Below are 21,594 nucleotides of genomic sequence, written 5' to 3' on the forward strand. Positions count from 1 at the left end.
TTGGTTCAGACCAGTTTGTGGGATCCCTCCCTCCAGAAGTACCATTTCAGATGTATCAGAGTCCTCCATGGGGACAAATTCCCAGCAGAGATACACAGCAGTACAGAAATCATAGAAAGGGACCAACCAAAGGTTATGATGTGCCCTTGTGCTGGACGTGTGGTTACCCAGGGCATTTTGAAAGAAGCTGCCCTAACCGTCGTTAGGATCTGACCAGCCCTTCCTCCCTGTCAGAAGTAAAGGCCTGCGTGTGTTTGTTTGTCTGAATGTCGTCAGTTTCTATGTATCTGTATGTATGTAACTGTATGTAACTGTACGTATGTATGTGTCGTTTGTAACTAAACGTTCTTCTGTGTGAATTAATTAATTCGGTTAAAAATTATTGTTCATGGTTTCAAGATGATCATTTGTTTTGGGAGAACTGCAGCTCCGTAATTCAAATGACATTTTGAGCATGGACTAGGTTAACAAAAAGGTAAAAGTAAGAGAGATTTAAATAACAAAGTTTTTTTTTTTTTTAACATTAAATATCTGGGCAAATTAAATTGTTACACTGAGATATGCTAACGTGTCTTAAACAGAAAATATCCCAGGGCTGTAAGAAATACTTGGGACTGGGGATAAAAGTTTTTGTTGTTTGGAGCTTAAATATGCAGTACAGCAACCAGAGGCGGTAGGGCTGTATTCAGTTATGCTATTAGATTGTGCTTGGCTTGTGTTTGTCAATGAATTCATGACAGCTGAAATAATAACAGAGAAAAAGCTTTTATATTGTAATTTTAGAACATTAATAAAATGGCAAACAGCATATGGGGAGCATATGGGAGAATGTTTGGGAGAAAAGGATTTTACAGCTGCCTAAAAAGAAGAATTTAAGAGCACTAAGATATACATGATTTTTGATTTAAATAGATGAGACAAACTGCTTTAAACAGACTGTATGGGACTAAATATGGTTGCTTTTCTAAGGGTTCTGTATTAATTTATTTTATTTCTTTTTACTGGGGATTTGAATGCAGCTAATGAGAAATTTTGAGAAGTATCACAAGGCCACATTAAGCATGTCATCGGTTACAAAAGCATCTGATGTTATTAGTTATGCTGAGCTGAGGCAAGCCTCAGAGGGTCAGTTTAACCTGAAGCAGGACAAAAGATATGATAAACAAATCTGACCATGATGTAAACATCTGAATGTTATGGCAAGGCTGGGTCTGTGTGTTCTAGCCTGGGGGCACGAAAACTATGTCAGAGGGAAAAAATAAAATAAAGCCAGCTTTTGAAGGGATTCTACTTCTAATCTCTTTGTTTTTGGGTAGCCTTCTCAATATGCTTACGAGAAAACACTTATTTACAGAAAAACACTAGAAGCTCAAAAAAAACTAAAAGAGAAAATCATTGATTAAAGTTTCACCCTTGACCAATTTAGATTGAAAAGTTATATATGAATAAAAGTATTACTAACAGCAAATACACATGGTCAAAGGACCAGAAGGATATCAAAAAGTACGTCAAAAACCTATGTCATATTGTAATAGACATAATTGTGCTCCTTGGAAGACAATTTTGTTTGTTTTTGTTTGTTAATTTCTTTTGTTTTTTGTTTTCTTTCTGTTGGAGGGGTTCTGAACGGAGTTCAGGGGAAAGGTGAGGAATAGATCTAATTTCCCAGGATCAGCAGAACAACATCACGTTAAAGTGACACTAAGGGGACCAGGGTTTTAACTACATGCTATTAACACTCTTGTTTTTCTCTGAGTTATTGCTTTCAGAATAAAGGAGACGCCACCTTTCTGCCAACGGGGGGCTCTGAGGAGACAGTGCGGTAAGGAGTTATAATCAGATTTGGACACTAAATTATACTTAGTTTTGACTGAGGAGATCTTCCGGCAGGAAAGGTGGTGTCTTAAAATTGTTTGTTGCTTTCTGCTATTAACAGCTCTATCTTTCTGCTTCTTTTTCTTTGCAAAGAAACCTGGTCAATATGATAGGGATGTGCTAACATAGAGATTTAGTCTCATTTTAGACATTCTCAGATGCGAGAGAATACAGAAACAGTGCCGCAGTGCCATGGGGGCTGATCCTTGGGACAAGGAGAAAAAGGTGATGTACTTGACTCCTGCCTAATCCAGTTTTTAATCAAAAAAAAAAAAAAAAAAAAAAAAAAAAAAAACAGTAATTTTTGCAGAAGCTGCATAGAGGTTTAATGGGGAATGTGATGCTACAAAGTTAAGAGAAATGTTTTTTATTAATGAACTTATACAAAGAGGTTGAACTGTCTGTAAAATATTTTGCTTGGATACATTTTTAAGGGATCAAGATCTGGGGTAAAGGTGAAAAACTTCAAGAATAATTTTGTTTCAGAGGGAACGATGTGGTTGATTTTGTTTTGAGACAGTTTTCTTGTAATTTTTGTTTTGATTTTTTCTTTTCAACTTATTTACACTACACTACGGATGAAGATAGACAATTCTTGTATTGGAAAATTTGATTTTGGACAAAATCCATATTGGCAAAATGCTGGCAGAATTCCTTGTGGTTTCAGACACAACGGTTGGAGAAAGAAGATTCATGAACAATGCTCGTCCTGGAACGATGTTGTGCTGTTGAACTGAGACATGAGGACTGAAAATGGACAACTAATTGCGGGGGAAAAGACAGACGCATCGGATAACCTTCAGTGGACCGCAACACGAAACAAAGATGAGTTGGCAGACACCCCTTCTGCATTTCACATCAGATTTTCCTGCACATAATTAAAACACAAAACACACATTAGAAACATACACATTGGCGGATGCGATTAGGAAAAAACTTTCAGATTAAAAGCAATCAAGATTATTATTAAACCCCTAGGATGTTAATTGTTTTAAGTGAGAGCTGTTATTAGCGAGCGATAAGAGGGTCAAACGCATTCGGACAAGTGGTACTGGTCTGGAAACAAAGCTGGTAGAGATTTTGGGCCGCTGATAAGAAGGATTTTCTTTTACTTTTCTAACAAAGTTTTTATTTAAATCATTTAAACACACATAGATATGTTTTGGAATTTTATTAACCCCACAAGGGGTTTTGAAGTAGATTCAAAGAGGCACCTTTAAGATACAATAAGCTTCATAAAATACATCATGCATGAGAAGAAATAGGGGGAACCACTAAAAGACATCCATTTTGCACCAAAATATTAAGTTACGGGATGAGAGCATAGAGCAGCTTAAGTAATTATGCTAAACCTAAAAGGTTTGACAACTTATATTGGGGATTACAGTAAGGGAATTACATAGAGGGGCCGTCTAAACGTAAAAGGAAAGTGGATAAGAACAATGTATGCTATTACATCAATGGGCGATAATTATGATCATGGAAAAACTAGTGGGCGAAAAAGTTAAAGTAGGCATTACAGCAACAGTTAATAGCATAACCGACTGAACGAACGAGTGAGCAAGCTAATTTTTCAATATAAGCAGAATAACTGCAGGTTTAGAATAATGCCTTATTCTAATAAATAACTTGGGTAAATTAGGATTAAAGCACCAATGTAAATAGTTTGGAATTGTACGCAGTTACCTAAAAGGTGTGAGGAGACTTAACAACTATCTGTTTGAACACAAAATAGCACAATAGTTGTTCTTTAACTAAATGTTAAAACATCCAGAAGAAAAGAACACATAAACATAGTTTAGCCATCTATTAACCTAGTGGTCTTTTAGACCAGGATAATCTAACGATCGTCCTCTTGTACATGCAGAAAAGTAATGAGGTCAATTAGATTAGTTGGACGTTTGGTATCTGGTCAGGACAGCAGAAGCACTCCTGGACACAAGAGGAGGATAACAGCTCCAACATGATATCAATGCATGAAGGTTGGCTCTGAGGAACATCAGAGCTGCAATGGCATCAGACAGTGACACTACTGCTGTGATAAAGAAAATCTTGAAAAGAACTATGCATGACTGCTTTGCTTCACAGGTGATGGAATTCAACTACAAGGTTTCACGAACATGACATGGAGAGGTTGGCGTTCAGGAAACGTACCTAGAACACACTTTTGGACTCTTTGGGGTAAATGGGCTCTAAAGGGGGACACTTAACAGGAGATGAACTGAAAGCCTGGGCTTACGACGAGAGACATTTCAGACAGGGGGTGTGGACACCCAGGAATTGCTGCTGTGGTTTGAAAATGTCAGAAATTTGTCGCAGGTGGTGGAGTGTTTCGATGACCCAGGCGCTTGGAACAAAGGAGACGACATCGTGTTCCCACAGGGATTACCTATAACCTAACACTGACAGTGAACATTTTTGTTTTTGGGTTTGCTGGGGTTGCCAAAAGGAGCATCGGAGATGACTTTCTCTATCCTGACCAGGTTCACACTTAAAATGCAAAGAACAAAATTATAGAGGCCAAAACAAATACGGACATAGAGAAGTGTTTATACAAAGAATTCCACTATTCGTCATTTTAAGGTGCAGATACTAAGGCTAAACAAAGAATTAGAAGAAGGGCAAAACTTAAAGCTGATCATTTACCAACGGGTGGTCAATATTTAAGAGGGTTTAAAGGAACTGCACAATTTCTTCAATAATCACAACAGACAGTGATTGATGAAACAAAAAAGCAAATTCTAGAATGGGAATTTTTAATCTGCTGGGACAAGACGGTGTAAACATAAAATAAGGATTTATAGATCACTGGGTGATATAAGATCACAAAGGTAATAATAATAAATGTATGAGAATGTAAGAAAATCACTCGGAGTAATGTCTGCTTAAAGTTTTTCAAGGATAAACTAAACACATGAGAACAAGAACTAGATACTTGTTAAAGGGTTGAATTAGTTGGGGATATAATTGTGCTTGGATGTATTATCAATTTAACTAATGTTGAAAGACTGAAAAAGGTTTAAAGACCTAGAGCAGTATGGAGCTTCTTACATGGTCAGGGGGCGATGTGTCTAATAAGCAACAATGACTTCTGCTGACAGCATACTACAGTTTAACGGGTTGTTTCAAACAAGATTCAAACAGGGGGACATACGATAAAACCAGGGTTGTTTACAAAAGCTGTCTGTTAAAACAAGCAGAAGTGATTAAAAAATCAAGAATTAATGGGGTTAGAATTGCTCTTCGCTTCAGGTGGAGGGCGCATTCAATTACAAGTCTTTTGGGTTGATGCACGTCAAGCTGAAAGTGATTCACAGAACTACTTCCTGTCTCCGCCCTGGGCTACACCCACTTCCTGAATAGCAACCAATCACAACTCCGTGTGGGCGAGGGGCATGCACACACTTCCTTTCTCTTAGCTGAGCTTTTCAAAATAAGACAAGAAGTACATAGGGCTGCTTCTTATTAATATCACAACATTATTCTGCAAATATATATAGTGGAACTTTCTTTTACAAACTTAAGGGTTTTTCTGTTGGACTTTTTAGAAAAATGTGAAGTATTTTGCAGCTGGTTCAGTAGGAAGTTTCTGAAAGGTTTTAATACAATTCCTTGTGTGCTAGATAAATTGAGATGAACCGTGTCACAGTAGCCATGAAACATATGATGATAAATTTCTATTGCAGAGATCTTTTCAACTGTTGGACAATTGTAAGGTGAGACACACATGGGAAAGAATTATAGAGAAATGCTGCTGTAGATAACGTTGAACTTTCAGATTTCTCTTTTATATAAGAGTAATGCAAGATCTAATGATTACAGTAAAGGAGGTAAAGCTAAGAGCATAATAATTGTGAACGGAAATATCTGGATGTGAAAGTGTTTGAAGAAGGTAAATGTAAAAAGGATTGGGAGTCTTGATAAGAACACTAATTACACCTTGTTTCTGTTATCCAACAGTAAACAAGGCTTGGTGTCTGCCAACCATCTCAACAGAGCATTTTCCTGGGGATAAAATGCTTCTTGCCTGAAAAAGGACAGGACACTCATTACCATCCAACTAAATCGTTTTTGTCCATGCGGAGGAACCAAGAAGAGGACTGGGGATGAAGAAGCCAGTGAACTCTGATTCCTTATTCTTCAACGGGAGGAGTTGCCTGAAGAGACCCTAAGCGCGATTAGATTATTTTCTGCCTTGTGCCTGAATGGCCTGAAGGCTTCATTAACTTTGCGTTATTGACGTACAGACTCTTTTTATATCACAAACCTGATTTTTACTTTCTCTTCTCCACTGACTTCCATCACCATGTTTGATTTTATGTGTTATGATGTTTATACTGTGATGTTGCATTATGATGATCGCTATGGCTTTATGACTAAGAATGGAAACTCTCTGTTACAGACACACACACCAAGACCTGCAGTTCTTGCTAACTTTTTGCTTTGTTATATAGAGAACCAGGATCTGATGGCTATCACAGATCCATAAGTTACTCGGTAAGGCTAATTTCTAGATTCAATACAGGGTGTCTTCTCGCTCAGATTGGCCCAGAGTGGGATTCCCCTAGACTGGGGCTCCATCACTTTTTTGCCATTTCTTAGAGATGGTTTTTTGTGATGAAGACTCAGCCTGCCCTCTGATGCCCCCTACTGGTACTCTTGGATTTGTGAGGACTGAAGGTGTTGGATGATTGTCCATAGGAATGGAGAGGGGAGAACCAAGTAGGAGGTTTCTTGGGGTGGGGGTAGAGTAGACGAATTTGGCCTTGATTAAGGTACACCTTTAGCTTATATAGTCTAAAGTAAACTTAAAATAATGTGCGCATAGGAACCTAAAACAGGCCTAGCTTGAATAGTTGAACCCTAAATTGTAGATAAAATGCTTGGACTGTGGGCTTGAGTAAAAAAGGCTGAATTATGAAGTATTCATGCTGATTGATGCTAAGATGTTTCCATTGTGGTTTGTCCGGCCCTTTTCTTGGAACTGTTTTCGTTGTGATGTGCCTTTGGGGCACACCAACAGGGGGGGCTAACGGACAACTGGACTGTTTTTACAAAGTGCTTTTCAGTCACACCAGCAGAGATTGTGTGACCCCAGAGACTGAACCGCACTATCGACTGCCATGGAGATCACAGATGGATGGACTCTGGAAGCCGGAAGCTGACGTGCGTGGATTGCTTGGACTGGACGGAATGACCGACTGTTCTGGGAGAGGGACAGACTGAGAGTTGTCGTTCCACTGGTTGATCATCTTTGGTGATGTGCCATAATGACACATCATCAGGGGGTCTGTTAGGATATCAACAAGGTCAAGTGGAACGAGCTGTTTATCCCAGAACTGCATGGCACACTTAGATGGCACTGACCCAAAAGATTGGCACATATCTATCAGATACCACCCTGGAGGTGACGCAGCTTCCCTGCTGATGTCACAGTTTGGATGTGTACCGCCCTTGTATGGGTGTGTCCCGAGATCCCTTTATAATGTTTGCGTGATGAGCACTCGAGGCCTCCTGCCGATCAGGGGCCCATCAGCGCTGGTGTGACTGTAACTATTTCTCTGTCTTTACTTAGATAAAATATAACTAAAAGCATACTTGTCTGTTTTATGCGTCCTACATTCAAGGTAAAAAGTAAGTGGGAGTCGCCTGACTGGGTAAAACGAACTGGGTCCACCGAGGGTGCTTCACCGTAGTCACGGCACGGTGAAACAGTAACAAGCTCAAAAGTAATATTCATTCAGTAACCTTTCAACCGTAATTACAACCTGGTGCAAGTCCAGCCTGGGCGCGTGGAAGACAAATGAACTCATACATTACTGCTTTGTTTGCAAATTTTTGTTGCTCAGGAAAGATGGAAATACTTTGTTTGTTTTTTGTTTTTGTTTTTTTTTGCTTGTTTATCAAGGGAACTTTGATGACTGTGCATGTCAGAGTGGTTCTATTCTTAACAAAGCCAGGTGCATATAAATGCAGATCATGATTGGATTAATTGATTGTGTGCCCATATAAACGGTCCAATCTGATTATTTTTTGGTGTTTCATCTACATTTCAACCTGATTGTGAAATTTTGTGCATGTAAACATAACTTGTTTCCTTCAAACACAGTAATGTTTTTAAAATTTTAACAAATGTTAAAAACAAAGTTTGTTGAATCACAAACTTTAGTGTATTTTATTGTAATTTTATGTGACAAACCAACACAAAGTCATCTATTCTCTCTAAGTGAATAGAATAAATGTTAATTTTCAAACATTTTTACAGATAAGTGTGGGCCTGCATCTGTATTCAGGCCCCCTGACTCAATGTACTGTAGAAGCGCTTTTTGCGTTTGGGGAATGTCGCTTTGAACATCCACAAAGTGAATGTTTTGCCCACTCTGTTTGCTAACAGTCAGTGAAGCTAGATAAAGAGTCAACATCAGATGTCCACTGCTGGCACAGACTGTCAGTTATATTTAGGGCTGGACTTTGCGGTCAAAGTCCAGCCCTAAATATAGTCCAGTCCATTTTAACACATGTGTCATGCATCGGAGGCAGGGGACCCAGAATTCAGCCAGACCAGCAGAGGTTCAATTAGATCTTTTATTAACAAAAGGTAGTGATGTTACGTTATGTGCCGAGGCTTCGAGGCGTGTGTCGAGTAATGGAGGGGGCGTTTCCGTGAAGCGCATATCGAGGCTTGCTTCATTTAGGGGAGGAGCCGAAAACGATGACGTCCGAAGCCTCGCTGGCCGGCTGTACCACGTGACTGCTTCTGGAAGTGGCTCAGATGTTGGCGCGGCTTCGACAGCTTTTAGAAACCCCGCAGGCTCCATTCAAAATGTGGGTTGTTGTAGGCGAGTTGCGGTCAGTTGAGAGAGTGGATAGAGTTTTGATAGTTTGGATAGCAGAGTTTGGATAGTGGTTATTTAGTTTGAGACAGTTAGTTTTCTGTTTGGAGAGTTTAGGAGAGAGATAGATAGATAGGAGATCAGTGCTCTCAACTATCACGCATTGACCGTCACTGACTTCACACGGTCACACGCAAACATGGCATTTTTCACGCATAAAAATCCCAACGCCCATCTGGGCTGCGGACGATAAAAACTCCGCCTTCTGCTGAGATGTTTCAGCTTCTTTCACAGCTTGTGGCCATCAGTAATTCCTGCTGCAGTTCATGTTAACAGAGCAGCAGGAAGAGTGATCAGAGTTATGAATAATTTTAGTCTTAACCAGCGGTTGAAAGTGTGCCGGTACGGTCCTGTACTACGTACGCAGGAGGGGAAGGGGCGGAGGAAGAGAGCTGCTGCCAGATATTGCCTTCATTCAGAACCAGTGATGGCTGCACTCTGGATCATAAAACAGTTCTGCTCACCAGATTCAGTTTAAAAGGCTACGTCTGGTTATAAGTTGTTTTTATTAATTCTGCATTTTTTAACTACATGCACCGTATTTCTGTGCCTCAGCGCTTTGATGCGCTTCTGCCGTGCGCTTTTTTCAGGTGCGCAAAATTACGTTACTTGTAATTTGGGTGCGCGCTTCCATTTTAAAGAACTTGTAACATCAGGAGGCCGATCTCAGACCGGTCAGCTCCTATGATCACTGTATAGGAGCCCTTTACAGTTTTTATTTATGCATTTCCACCCTGTTTATCCCTCGCACGCAGCGCACCATGGGGTAAAATCCTCCCACCTCACCGCCCAGAGCGCACTGAGGAGAGCAATAGAGATTTGTCTGGTCGACTGAGATGAGAAACCTGTTGCTGTGAAAGGTGATATAGGTTATAAACTGTTACTGTCTAGAATTGCATTGAGCTGAAAAGAGAGGAGACATCAGCAGCTGGATCGTGCGTAAAGACGCAGCGGGAACCTCTGTGTGCTTCAGTGTTGCTGCTGAGGGGAAACTGTGGGACCGTATAGTACTGGGCTAATCATTGGTCACAGTACCCCAATCTGTACATACTTGCACTTATTTATTTATGCACCCCAGCATCATCTGTGCCATGTGAGCGTGTCTTTTCAAAGGCTGGAGAAGTAGTATCAAAAAAGAGAAATCATTTGAAACCAAAAACTGTGGAGAAATTGTTTCTTAATAAAAATGCATGAAATCATCCAAGTTACACAAGCATTAGCCTATTCACTACCCCCTGCCTAGTTCCACAAGCACTTTCATTGTCCTCTGCCTGATTAAGCCCATGCCATTTTTCTAGAGTCACAGAAAAACATTATTACACAACATGCCATATCATGTCACTACTATTTTGGGAATAATTACACACAGAGAATACATTCAAACAATATTTTATTGTACACATGTGTTTAGAAAATTTATGTAGACAAATGATTTCGTCCTACACCTTCTGTGAAGTCATTCCCAAGAGCCATAATAGACAAAAATGATATGCATCACACGTGTTAAGATACAGCTGGCTGTGATTATACAACTTGCCAGTAGGTGGTGCTGTGTGCACATGAACCGTCAAGAAATGAACCTTTTCTCGAACCAGTTGGCTGAGTGGTTCAATGCCTCATGAGGCTTCATCTCGCCATCACTAACAAAAGGCAAAACAGGGAAAAACCAAAAAGGACCGTCAATCCAAAAAAACGGCACAAAAATGAACAGACTAGCGTGGCAGGCAGGACAGGAACAGACAGGAACAGACAGGAACAGGGTGGCTCAGATCTCTGGGGACAAGGGGTCAAAAATCCAAAAGTAAACCAATAAACAGAAACTTGCAGGAGGCGACTCACCCATACTCAAACAGACGACCTGGCACTGATGTCTGGTCTCAACTGTTTATATGGAGGTGGAAGCAGGTGAAACCGGTCAGAGATGATTGCAACAGGGGTGGAGTAAGGCAGGTGTGCAGAGTGGGTAATTAGACCAGACATCAGTGCAGAGGCTCAAAACAAGAACAGACAAATCTAAAAAGCTGACAAGACAAGAGGACAGAAACAAACTACACACACAACTTACAAAGAAACAAAATCACTCTAAAGAAAAAACCTCAAACAGAAAATAAAGCTTAGACTAAAACAGATGACAAAACCAGATAACCTAACAGTAAATAAAAACCCAGACAGGACAAAAACTCAAAGCAAGCAGAGAACCTAAAGCAGGAGAGTAAAATGACTCAAAAATAAAACCCGAACAGAAACCAGAATATTACAACATGAGTATCCTTTGATGTAAACGTTTCTGTTGGAAATCTGGCTGTATGTTTTTTTAAGGTGAACCTTTTCCCAGTTTAAAGTTTTTTTTGTTTTGTTGTTGTTCTTCCATCATTGTCCTGTATTTAGCTCCATTTATCTTCAAATCAATTCTCACCAGCTTTTTTGTCTTTGCTGAAGAGAAGCATCCCTTCAGCATGATGCTGCCACATTCATGGAGGGAATGCCATCTTCAGAGTGACATGCAGTGTCAGCCCCTAATGCAGAGTGATTTCCATGTAAAAAAAATAAAATAAAATAAAGAAGTTTGATTTTTGTCACACCTTCTTGCATATGTTTGCGCCATACATGAGTTGTGGCAAACTGCAAGCCGGACTTTTTGTTGTGGTTGTTATGTCATAAAATGAGAAAAAGCTTCTGTCTTCTTGCAGCTGTGGAGTGGATTACTAATAGTTTTCCTAATAGTATTCCACCTGAGAGTTAGAGCTGTGCATGTCCTCCAGAGTTACTATGGACCTCTTAGTCGTTGCGAACGCTCCCCTGTGACGTCCTATCAGTTTAGGTGGTCTTGGTAAGTCTGCAGTTGCTCCATCCTCTCTCCATATTCAAATAATTGAGAGCTCTGTTCAAAGCTTGGGAAATTGTTTAAGACCCTAACCCTGCTTTAAACTTCTCCACTATTTCCTGTCTGCTGGGTTCTTTGGTCTCCATGATGCTGTTGGCTCTCTAATGTTCTCTAAACATCTCTGAGGCCTCTGTAGATCTCAAATATTGAAGGTTTGTGGTGTTGGTGTGACAATGTCAAAAATTTCAATCTGATCAATTTAACAATTGTATTTGTATGTGGCATTCACCATCTTTGTCACCCTAAATGTGAGTTTAATTTGCAAAATAAATTCCATTGTCACTGTATTGGTTTGATGTTTCTTTTTATTTTGTTTTAAAATAAAATGAAATAAAGATTTAGCAATGTTACATTAACTGTCTCCATGTTTATTTTTGTTTTACTCCTCTACAGCACATGAGAAGGCTTCCTTCCTCAACTTCCTGCTCAAAATATAAAAATTTAAGGAAATCTTCTTGAACAAGATTAATATAATCCTTTTGCATGTAATCCCTCACTTTCCACACTCGCATAGATTCTTTGGGAAATATGAGATTATGAGATTAATGCTCGTCTCACAGCTGAATTTAAAAGATTAGGAAGCAGACTTGGGCTTCGTTGGTGGAGTGTCCTCACATCGTCCAATTAAAATCTTATTTATCATTGGCAGCTAAGAGATTTTAAAGCTAAAGAGAATGTTGTTGAGTGTCTCAAATCTTCACACTAAATACTGTTGAAAAACAGGCATGCAATCTGAAACAACATATTAGCTCAGAGATATTAGACGACAATATAAATATAATGTTAGAGCACATAATGAACATAGAAAACACAATCGATAGAACTTTAGTGTATATATATATATATATATATATATATATATATATATATATATATATATATATAATAATGTGTGTGTGTGTGTGTGTGTGTGTGTATACATATATATACTGCTCAAAAAAATAAAGGGAACACTTAAATAACACAATATAACTCCAAATCAATCACACTTCTGTGAAATTAAACTGTCCACTTAAGAAGCAACACTGATTGACAGTTTCACCTGCTGTTGTGCAAATGGAATAGCACCTGGTTCTGCAGGTCATGACCACAGACCACTTCTCAGGTCCTCTGCTTTCTGGCTGATGTTTTGGTCATTTTTGAATGCTGGCGCTGCTTTCACTCTAGAGGTAGCATGAGACGGAGTCTACAATCAACACAAGTGGCTCAGGTAGTGCAGCTCATACAGGATGGCACATCAATGCGACCTGTGGCAAGAAGGTGGTGTGGCGTAGTGTCCAGAGCATGGAGGCGCTACCAGGCCAGTACATCAGATGTGGTGGAGGCCATAGGAGGGCAACAACCCTGCACCAGAACCACTACCTCCACCTTTGTGCAAGGAGGAACAGGAGGAGCAGAGTCAGAGCAGTGCAAAATGACCTCCAGCAGGCAACAAATGTGCATGTGTCTGCTCAAACGATCAGAAACAGACACCATGAGGTGGTATGAGGTCCCAACATCCACAGGTGGGGGTTATGCCTACAGCCCAACACCGTGCAGGACAATTGGCATTTGCCAGAGAACACCAAATTTGTCAAATTCGTCTCTTGGGCCCCTTGCTCTTCACAGATGAAAGCAGGTTCACACTGAGCACATGTGACAGACTTGAGAGTCTGGAGACGCTGTGGAGAACGTTCTGCTGCCTGCAACATCCTCTAGCATTACCGGTTAGGCCAAACTTGTATTTATGCTTTACAATGTCAAACTTTAACGTTGTATGTACTGTAGTTAGCATATGCAACAGGTTAGTTTAATGCTAATGTGGCGAGTCAGCAAAATCGCAGCATTTGAATGATTTCCAGGAGAATAACTTATTTTATCAACTGCAGCCATCTCCTCTTCTTGAAACGATAAAATCACAGCTGGAGTTGTTTTGTGTCTCCGATCTATTAAGACAGCACGGAACACAGCACAGCGGCATATTGAACCAACGACGGATTCGGCCAGCTTGGACCTGGAAGCAGTGGTAGATAGACTTAACAGCCCCATGGTGAGACCATATGCTGGTGCGGTTGGCTCTGGGTTCCTGCTATTGCAAGACTATGCTAGACCTCATGTGGCTGAAGTGGGTCAGCCGCTCCTGCAAGACGAAGGCATTGATGCTATGGACAGCCTCGCCCGTTCCCCATACCTGAATACAACAGAGCACATCTGGGACATCATGTCTCGCTCCATCCACCAATGCCACGTTGCACCACCTCATCAGGAGCATGCCCAGGCGTTGAAGCGAGGTCCTACAGGCACGTGGAGGACACAAACACTACTGACCCTAATTTTGACTTGTTTTAAGGACATTACATCAAAGTTTGGTCCACCTGTAACATGTTTTTCCACTTTAATTTTGAGTGTGGCTCCAAATGCAGACCTCCATGGGTTAATACATTTGATTTTCATTGATCATTTTTGTGTGATTTTGTTGTCAGCACATTCAACTATGTGTAGAAGAAAGTATTTAATAACAATATTTAATTCATTCAGATCCAGGATGTGTTATTTTAGTGTTCCCTTTATTTTTTTTGTGCAGTGTACATTTCATACATCCTAGCTTAGCAACAGGCGGAAAAACTAAGAAGTAAATTAGTTTTGAGTAAATAATTCAATATCTCCTCAGATCAGAGCCGGAACTCGGGTGTGTTTCCTGACGTTAGGCGTGACACTGCAGCATCCCTGGTTGCAGGCTGCTGAGCCTCTTGTTCTTCAGCTGTGGTGGGCTCACACATTTCAAGGTATCCCGGGGTGACAAGGTGCTCTTGGTCTGTCCTATCCACCTCACCAAGGAGATGATGTTACAGTCACACTGCCATGGATTGTCATGCAGGTACAGCTTCTTCAGCTCTGAGGTGAAGCAGAAAGGAGACCTGCTCACAACTTTAATCGGAGCATTTGAAATGAATGATGAAAAGAAATTGAGGCCAACTAACCTGGCATATGGCTGAACATGTTTGCATCTACCGTCTTCAGGCGATTTCCACTTAGTCCAAGCTGGGAAAGCTTGGGCATGTTGCTGAACACACCAGATGGCAGCTGCTCCAGCTCGTTGTTCCTCAGGTAGAGTTCCTGGTTCAGCAAGAAGTCAATTTAGTTTGCTTTATTTCATGACCTTTACATAGAAAACCTCTCACCACAGTGAGAATATGAACTGATCACATAGCAAGACCCAGAGTATGTGGTCTTTTCTAGTTCTTTACTGTTTGTATGTGAAGCACAACGCTGTTGTTACCTGCAGGTTATTAAGGCCATCCAAAGCTGACACACTCAGTGTTGACAGCAGGTTGTTATCCAGAACCAGCATCTCCAGCGATCGCAGCGGCCTGAATGCTCCAGACGGGACCGTTTTCAGACTGAATTAGGGGTGACAGATTCTCTAGATTAGTGCATTGTCAAACAGCTTTTTATAGCACGTTACAACAGTAGAGTCCAGTTTATGAACACCTAACCAACTGTTACCACTCACTTCAACAGCTGTTTTACCCAGTGCTGCAAATGTAAAGAAATCAAAATGTAAAGGGCTAAACAAGAATTTAAAGTTTGGGTAACAGGATATGAATACAAAGTGGAGCATCTTAGGATACGCCGCCTTTAAAAATAATGAATATATTTGACATTTTCCCCATCTTGTAACTTTACAACCAGAACTCTCAATTCCATGTGTTGGACAAACACACAGACCATTATTTTGAAGCTCTAATGAGACAGGGTACTGAAGGGGGATATGTTTAAGCATTGTGTTACACGTCTGTATTCATTTACACTGACATCTTTTCCATTTGGTCATGTCATGGGATCTCATGAGATAAAGTAAAAGGATTGATGATTTCCAAATAGCTCAGACTAAGTCAGAATGGATGGAGAGCACCGGTGAACATCACTTTTCAAGTCTTCAATTAGATTTATGTCTGGACTTCGACTAGACCAGTCTAAAACATGAAAATGTTTGACATAAAGCATTTCTTAGCAGCTCTGACTGTATGGCCAGGGCCGTTGACCTGCTGGAAGGGGAATCTCTGTCTAAAATCTGTAGCCCTTAAAAGCTAAATACAGGGCAACGCTAGAGGCAACAGTCGCCTCCAGCATTGCCCTGTTTTTAGTTCTAGCCATCTTGAAATCTTTTTCTGACCAGCTTCCTTCCTTCCTTTCATCTTGGGGATAGTGTGTTAAAGACGAGCTGCAGAGCTGATCCCTGCTACACATAGTGCTTTTACACATTAGACAAAAAGTTAGATTTTGGTCACACCTTTTTTTGTCACATAAGGCTATGGTTGTAATGTGACAATGGGAAAAAGTTCAAGAGTATAAATGGCATTGCAAGGTCCTGTATTTTATGGGTTTGTTATGTCTATGTATGGAATTTTTTGACACTTAAACACTGTATATCATAGTGACCTGTTATTGTCCAAGTTGAGGAACAAGAGCTGTCTAAGTCCAGTGAAAGCCTTGGGAGAGATCCTTTGGATACGATTCAGAGAAAGATCCAAAACCTTTAATGCAATCAGAGGTTTAAAGGCGTTAGATGGAAGCACTGTCAGTGCATTAAGAGATAGGTCAAGATCCGAGAGGTTCCTCATGCCAGCAAAAATCTCAGCTTTGAGAATGCCGATCTGGTTCTGGCCTAACATCAGAAAGCGAAGGTTCAGGAGGTCCTAGAGACAAGGTAAAAAGTAGATTTTTGTGTTAGATTACAGTGCGGAGAGGAGGAGCACATTATCCTTTTCTTTCATATTTCCATACCTGAAACCCCCTTGAAGGGAGGACTGTGATATGGTTGCCATAAAGATTGAGCAGCATCAGTCGCTTAGCACCAGAAAATGCTTTGGGATGGATAGATTTGATTGCATTTCGTTCCAGGTTGATGCTCTCAATCATGGGAACTGATCTTAATGAATTTGCTTTTATTTCTGTGATGCCGTTTTCACCTTTTTGAAACAGTATGGAAAACGTTTTAGTCCAAAAGACTTCAATATCGGATAAACTCAAATACATCTTAGATATGTCCAGAAGGATAGTGTGATTACTTAACAGACACTTACCTAGTTTGAGGATCCAAGCGTCAGGAGGCAGATGGGAGGGAAAGGCACGGAGCCCCTTTTTATGACAGTTGACTTCTGACTTTTCTGGGCCAGGCTTCTGTGAGCATTTGCAGACATCAGGGCAACTTGCCACAGCCTGCACCATACTGAGACTGACCAACACCAACTGGGTCAAGGGCAGCATCTTCACTGAAGAATTAAAGGTAAAAAAAAAAAAAAGAACATCAACAACAAAAAAAGCAATGTATGTCTCTTTGAGTACATTAGACAACAACGAAAGCACAATGCTCAGTCAAATGATAGCCACCATGGTTTCCTTGCACGTTAGCCATGCAGCAAGGTCAATGTGGATTTAGCTGAACAGACCCCAAAGCATGAGAAGAAAATGTTGTATTGTCCTGTTGCTGATTCTAATATCCAATAAGGATTATCCTTAAAATCAAAAGGCATTAAGTTTATTTAAGAAATTCATAGAAAAAAAAATACAAGTTCTCATGACTTGTTGAAGACACAAGGGAATTACAGTTCACTGAACAATACTGTGTGTATATCTTCAGGGCTGTTGTTCCTTACAGCTGGTTTAATTGTCACAGACAGGTTTTTTAAGTCGGAGACAAGAAACACTTTAAAGAATCTCTCAAACGTCAAATATGTTATGTATTTCTAGATACTAATTACGATACAACAGAAGAGTCCAAAACGACACTTTGGTGTAGCCTTTGTGTATACTTGGTCACAAAGGTGCCACAGTTTTAATGGCCTATATACTAAGTCACAGCAGGATGGAACATCCTGTAACCAGAGTAGCCATGCATGCATTTACTGTAACAACATACAGACAGCAAAATAACACAACCCCATAATCCGCAAAACACCGCTACTGCAAAGATAAGTGGTGGCAGTGCAATGATGTGGCGATGCTTTCATTCGGCAGAGACAGAGAAGCTGGTCAGAGTTGAGGGGAAGACGGATGGAACTAATCACAGCCTTCAGCCTTCTGCTGAAGGCTGTGAAAGACTTGAGACCTGAGTGGAGGTTCTCCTCTGGTCTCTATATGAATGTGAAAGTATCCTGTTCTTAATCTATAGGTTTTAATATGATGTCCAGCCACTCTGCATCGATAGCAGCTGCAACTCTTCTTGTAAGGCTTTCAATAAAGTTTAGGAGTGTGCTTATGGGCGTATTTGACCATTCTTCTAGGCCAGGGGTGTCAAACATACGGCCCGCGGGCCGGATCCGGCCCGCCGAACAATTTAGTCCGGCCCTGTGGCTAAATGCATTATCATTATAAAAAAATATATATATATATATACATATATATATATTTTTTTTTGTTCCCCAGTGTCCTGTCTGGCAATGTGGCAATAAGAATTTTTGTCTTAATGCCAAAAAGAGCTCATCAGATTTGACTTTCACAAGTGGAGCAGTACTGCTTTTGCCATAGTGCTCCGCTTGATTTATGAATGTGAATAGTTTTATTATGATTCATGCGGGTAATATCTCAAATTATATGGACACTACAATGGGAAAGTAGGAGAGGAAAGGAAGAACAAGAAGAAAAAAGAAAAGGTGAAAGAAAGAGGAGATAAAAGGAAGAGAATGATAAAACAATTATTGAAAACAACATGTACTTCGCTTAATTGAAAATATGCAGTTCCTATATTGTCCACGAGGGGCGCTGTGCTTTAATTAGCAGATTAAGCTTCAGGTGTGGAAAAATTTAAATCATTTCTTAATTTTTATCTGTTTGATGTATTTTGTCATGTAGGACAGTGTTTTTAAGTTCCAAAAAATGTGAATAAATGTTTTTCAACATTGTCCAATCACTGTGATCAGTTCTTATGCATAATGCACAAGTAAATGTTTAACTGAGTAAAAGTATTGTTGAAATTATACATACTTTTCTTAAAAATGCTGAGGTTATTCATAATATATTGTGTAAAAGTGAAATGAATTTAATATAAAAATCAACAACAAGTCCACATTTATTAGTTCTATTTAATCTTGCAATGAGTTAACTCGTGTGGCCCTCTTAAGATCAGATTAAGCTGTATGCGGCCCCTCAACCAAAATGAGTTTAGGATTTGGGAGGTAAAACATTGAGGTGGACTTTCCACAGCCTCTGCTCTAATTCATCCAAAAGATGTTCTTTCTGTTGAGGTCAGGACTCAGGGCAGGCCAATCAAGCTATTCCACATCAAATGTTGTCATGTTGGAACCGAAAGAAACCATCCCCAAACTGTCCCACTGAGCTGGGAGCATAAAATTGTCCGAAATGCCATTGTATGCTTAAGCATTAGGAGTTCCTCTCCTGAACTAAGGAGCTGATCCTAACGCCTGAAAAAAGAGACACACCGTAATCTCTTCTGCACAACAACATAATGTCACAAGTCATGCAAGTGAAGCTCACTTTGCAAATGCTGAAACCCGACTTGTCCATTAGATTGTTAAACAGAGAAGCATGATTTGTCTCTCCAGATAACACACCTCCACAGTTCTAGAATTCAGTGGCAGCGTGTGCTCTCTACATGCTTGAGCTTATTTGAAGGCCATAAGTTTTAAGGTCTGTAGCTCTTGACTCTGTGCAGTCTGCCCTTCAGCATCCGCCGAACCCGTTTATTATTTTTACATGGCCTACTGCTTCGCCGCTGGTTTGCTGTTGTTCCTAATCACTTTGGCATTGTTAAAACGGAGGAATATTCCAATAACAGGGAAATGGTAGCAGAACTATCATGGCACCATGCTGGAATTTTCTGAGCTCCTGAGAGTGACCCATTCTTCAAATGTTTACAGAAGCAGTATTCATGCCTGGGAGATGGAGTTGATAAACCCTTGGCCATGAAAGTGACTGGAACACCTCTTCAATGATTTGAAGGGGTGAGCAAATACTTTAGGGAATATAGTGTGTATTTATGGAAATACTGTACAACTGGAGCTACAATGGAATGGTTTACATTAAAACATATTCATGTGTGTAACTGGCTTGATTAAAGTCCAAACTAAAGTAAAAGTCCAGTTAAAGTACAGGAAAAATTAAATGTGTCACTTTCCTCTTGCTTCACAGTTATGCGTTACTTTGTCCTGGTAAAGTTTGTGGCATAAATACAAGTGCAACTGCCAGGCGCTGTAGTTAAACCCATCCACCTTTAGTACATCATCTGACTACAAGCTCATTTCACAGGATTTCAAATGCTTACACAGCCAAGTTCTTGAAATAAAACATGTGTTTAAAAGCCACCCAACTTCACAACTGTTAAAGAAACCTGCACACAGTTGGAAAGAATTAACCTCAGGGAGAACATTTTGAAAGCTTTCGTCTATGTGATGTTCACAGTGGAGTTGCTTGGTGATATTTGCTACAACATGAAAGAGTGAGGAAAATCAGCGTGTATAGGGGGGGGGGGGGGGGGGGGGGGGAACCATGATATGAATGACAAATAAGTAAAGTTGTTTAACAAACTAGATTACAACCCCTTCCTTCCAGTGACATTTCAAAGCAAATACAACACTCATTTCAAGAGAAATGTTTATCATTTCAGGTCAAGCTACACATTTGAATGCTCATCATTTAAGAAACATATAAACAAGCTCTGTGTTAAAGTGTTTCCCTCCACCTGGGAGCTGCTTACCTGCAATGGCTGCCATGCACCTTCTAAAAAACACAGATGTCTTTCCTTTTTGTTGTCACAACTCCACCTTCCAGAAACGCTTCCTCAGAGCCGTTCTGCAAGCAGCCGTTGTCTGTCTGAAGGGGTTAACCCAGCTGTCTGTGGCCCTTAAACTCTAAAATGTACAAATTACTCTCCTTTCACATAGAAGTCACAGCATTCTGAGCTGCCCCAGCATTATGACTGAAGAAGATGAAAATTTGCAGCACGGGAGCTGAGTCTGTCCCCCCCCCCCTCCACTGAAAAACTGTTAGTTGCCACAGCGGTGGTGTGGGAACACAGACTGAGCAGACAGTGAGACCAGGATGTGAAACTGCCCGAGTCTCAGGTTCTTTAAAGTCACAGAGTGCTGAGAAATGTGGCATCCACTGATTATGGCACTGATCCATATTAAACACAAGGTTCTACTGTATGTGTGCTTCTGGGCACCACCAGTCAGCTTTCAAAGTGGAAACAGGTTTCTCACAACGAGCACTTTTTGACAAGACCTTAAGACTTAGTTCACCAATTTAGGAAAAGAATATGCTTGCATATTTAATCCAGTGAACTGTTTTAGAGGAGTCTAATCTGGGTGCATTAACAATTAGTAAGCCAGCCTTACTTTTCTGGTAAGTGAATGTTTGGTAAAGATTTTGCTTCGTGAGTGTTTTACTAGGTAAAAGGGGAAAGTATGCCTGCAAGCTGGAGTCAAGTTTAACCTTGCTCCGCAAAAATACAGGAACATTTTGTATTTTTGATGAGTTCCTAGAATGTGTGCTCTACAACTAAGAAGCAGAAATAATAAACTACGGTAAAGTGTGTAAAGATAAAGGAAGAAAAAAATCATAAATTTCAGGACTCAGAGCACAGAGCACAAAGCTAGCACAGAAGGTGAAAAACAGCATGGCAGCTAGCGCCACCCGGTGGGGCCGGACAACACTGAATGCAAGATTCTCAGTGCTAAACAAAAAACACTGATGGCAATAAGGAACCAAAAGTCAGAAAGGATACCAATTCCTAGAGGAATTGCTACCAGATCCGGACCAGGCTACAGAAGATCCACCACAAACTTTGTTAATGAAGCTGCAGAATTACAAGCAGAAGATACTGGTGATGAAGGCAGATGGAGAAATAAAAAGATACTTATAAATGAATGAGTTTACGACAACATCCCAGCTGAAGTACATAAACAACAGACTCACCGGCAGCTGCAGGATCAGGCACTCAGA

The 21,594-nt window shown here is 40.4% G+C and overlaps 1 protein-coding gene across 1 annotated transcript; it reads right to left on the reverse strand.

The window, feature by feature from the left end:
• Positions 1–14,177: 14,177 nt before the first annotated feature.
• Positions 14,178–20,655, reverse strand: si:dkey-1j5.4 (leucine-rich repeat-containing protein 15). Its single transcript, XM_021324407.2, has 7 exons — positions 20,348–20,655; positions 16,719–16,907; positions 16,420–16,604; positions 16,075–16,331; positions 14,912–15,032; positions 14,613–14,748; positions 14,178–14,526 (listed from the first exon to the last, which is right to left on the reverse strand). The coding sequence occupies exons 1-7, from the start codon at positions 20,361–20,363 to the stop codon at positions 14,336–14,338; spliced, it is 1,095 nt and encodes a 364-aa protein (XP_021180082.2). The 5' UTR covers positions 20,364–20,655; the 3' UTR covers positions 14,178–14,335.
• Positions 20,656–21,594: the final 939 nt, after the last annotated feature.

The sequence above is a fragment of the Fundulus heteroclitus genome, chromosome 15, assembly GCF_011125445.2.
Source record: "Fundulus heteroclitus isolate FHET01 chromosome 15, MU-UCD_Fhet_4.1, whole genome shotgun sequence".
NCBI classification, from domain to species: Eukaryota; Metazoa; Chordata; class Actinopteri; order Cyprinodontiformes; family Fundulidae; genus Fundulus; species Fundulus heteroclitus.

Coding starts and splice junctions, on each gene's coding strand:
- si:dkey-1j5.4 (XM_021324407.2), bottom strand. Junction 16,332..16,419: donor TCCCTTCAAGGGGGTTTCAG/GTATGGAAATAT, acceptor CCTTGTCTCTAG/GACCTCCTGAACCTTCGCTT. Junction 15,033..16,074: donor CTCAACTTGGACAATAACAG/GTCACTATGATA, acceptor CCCCTAATTCAG/TCTGAAAACGGTCCCGTCTG.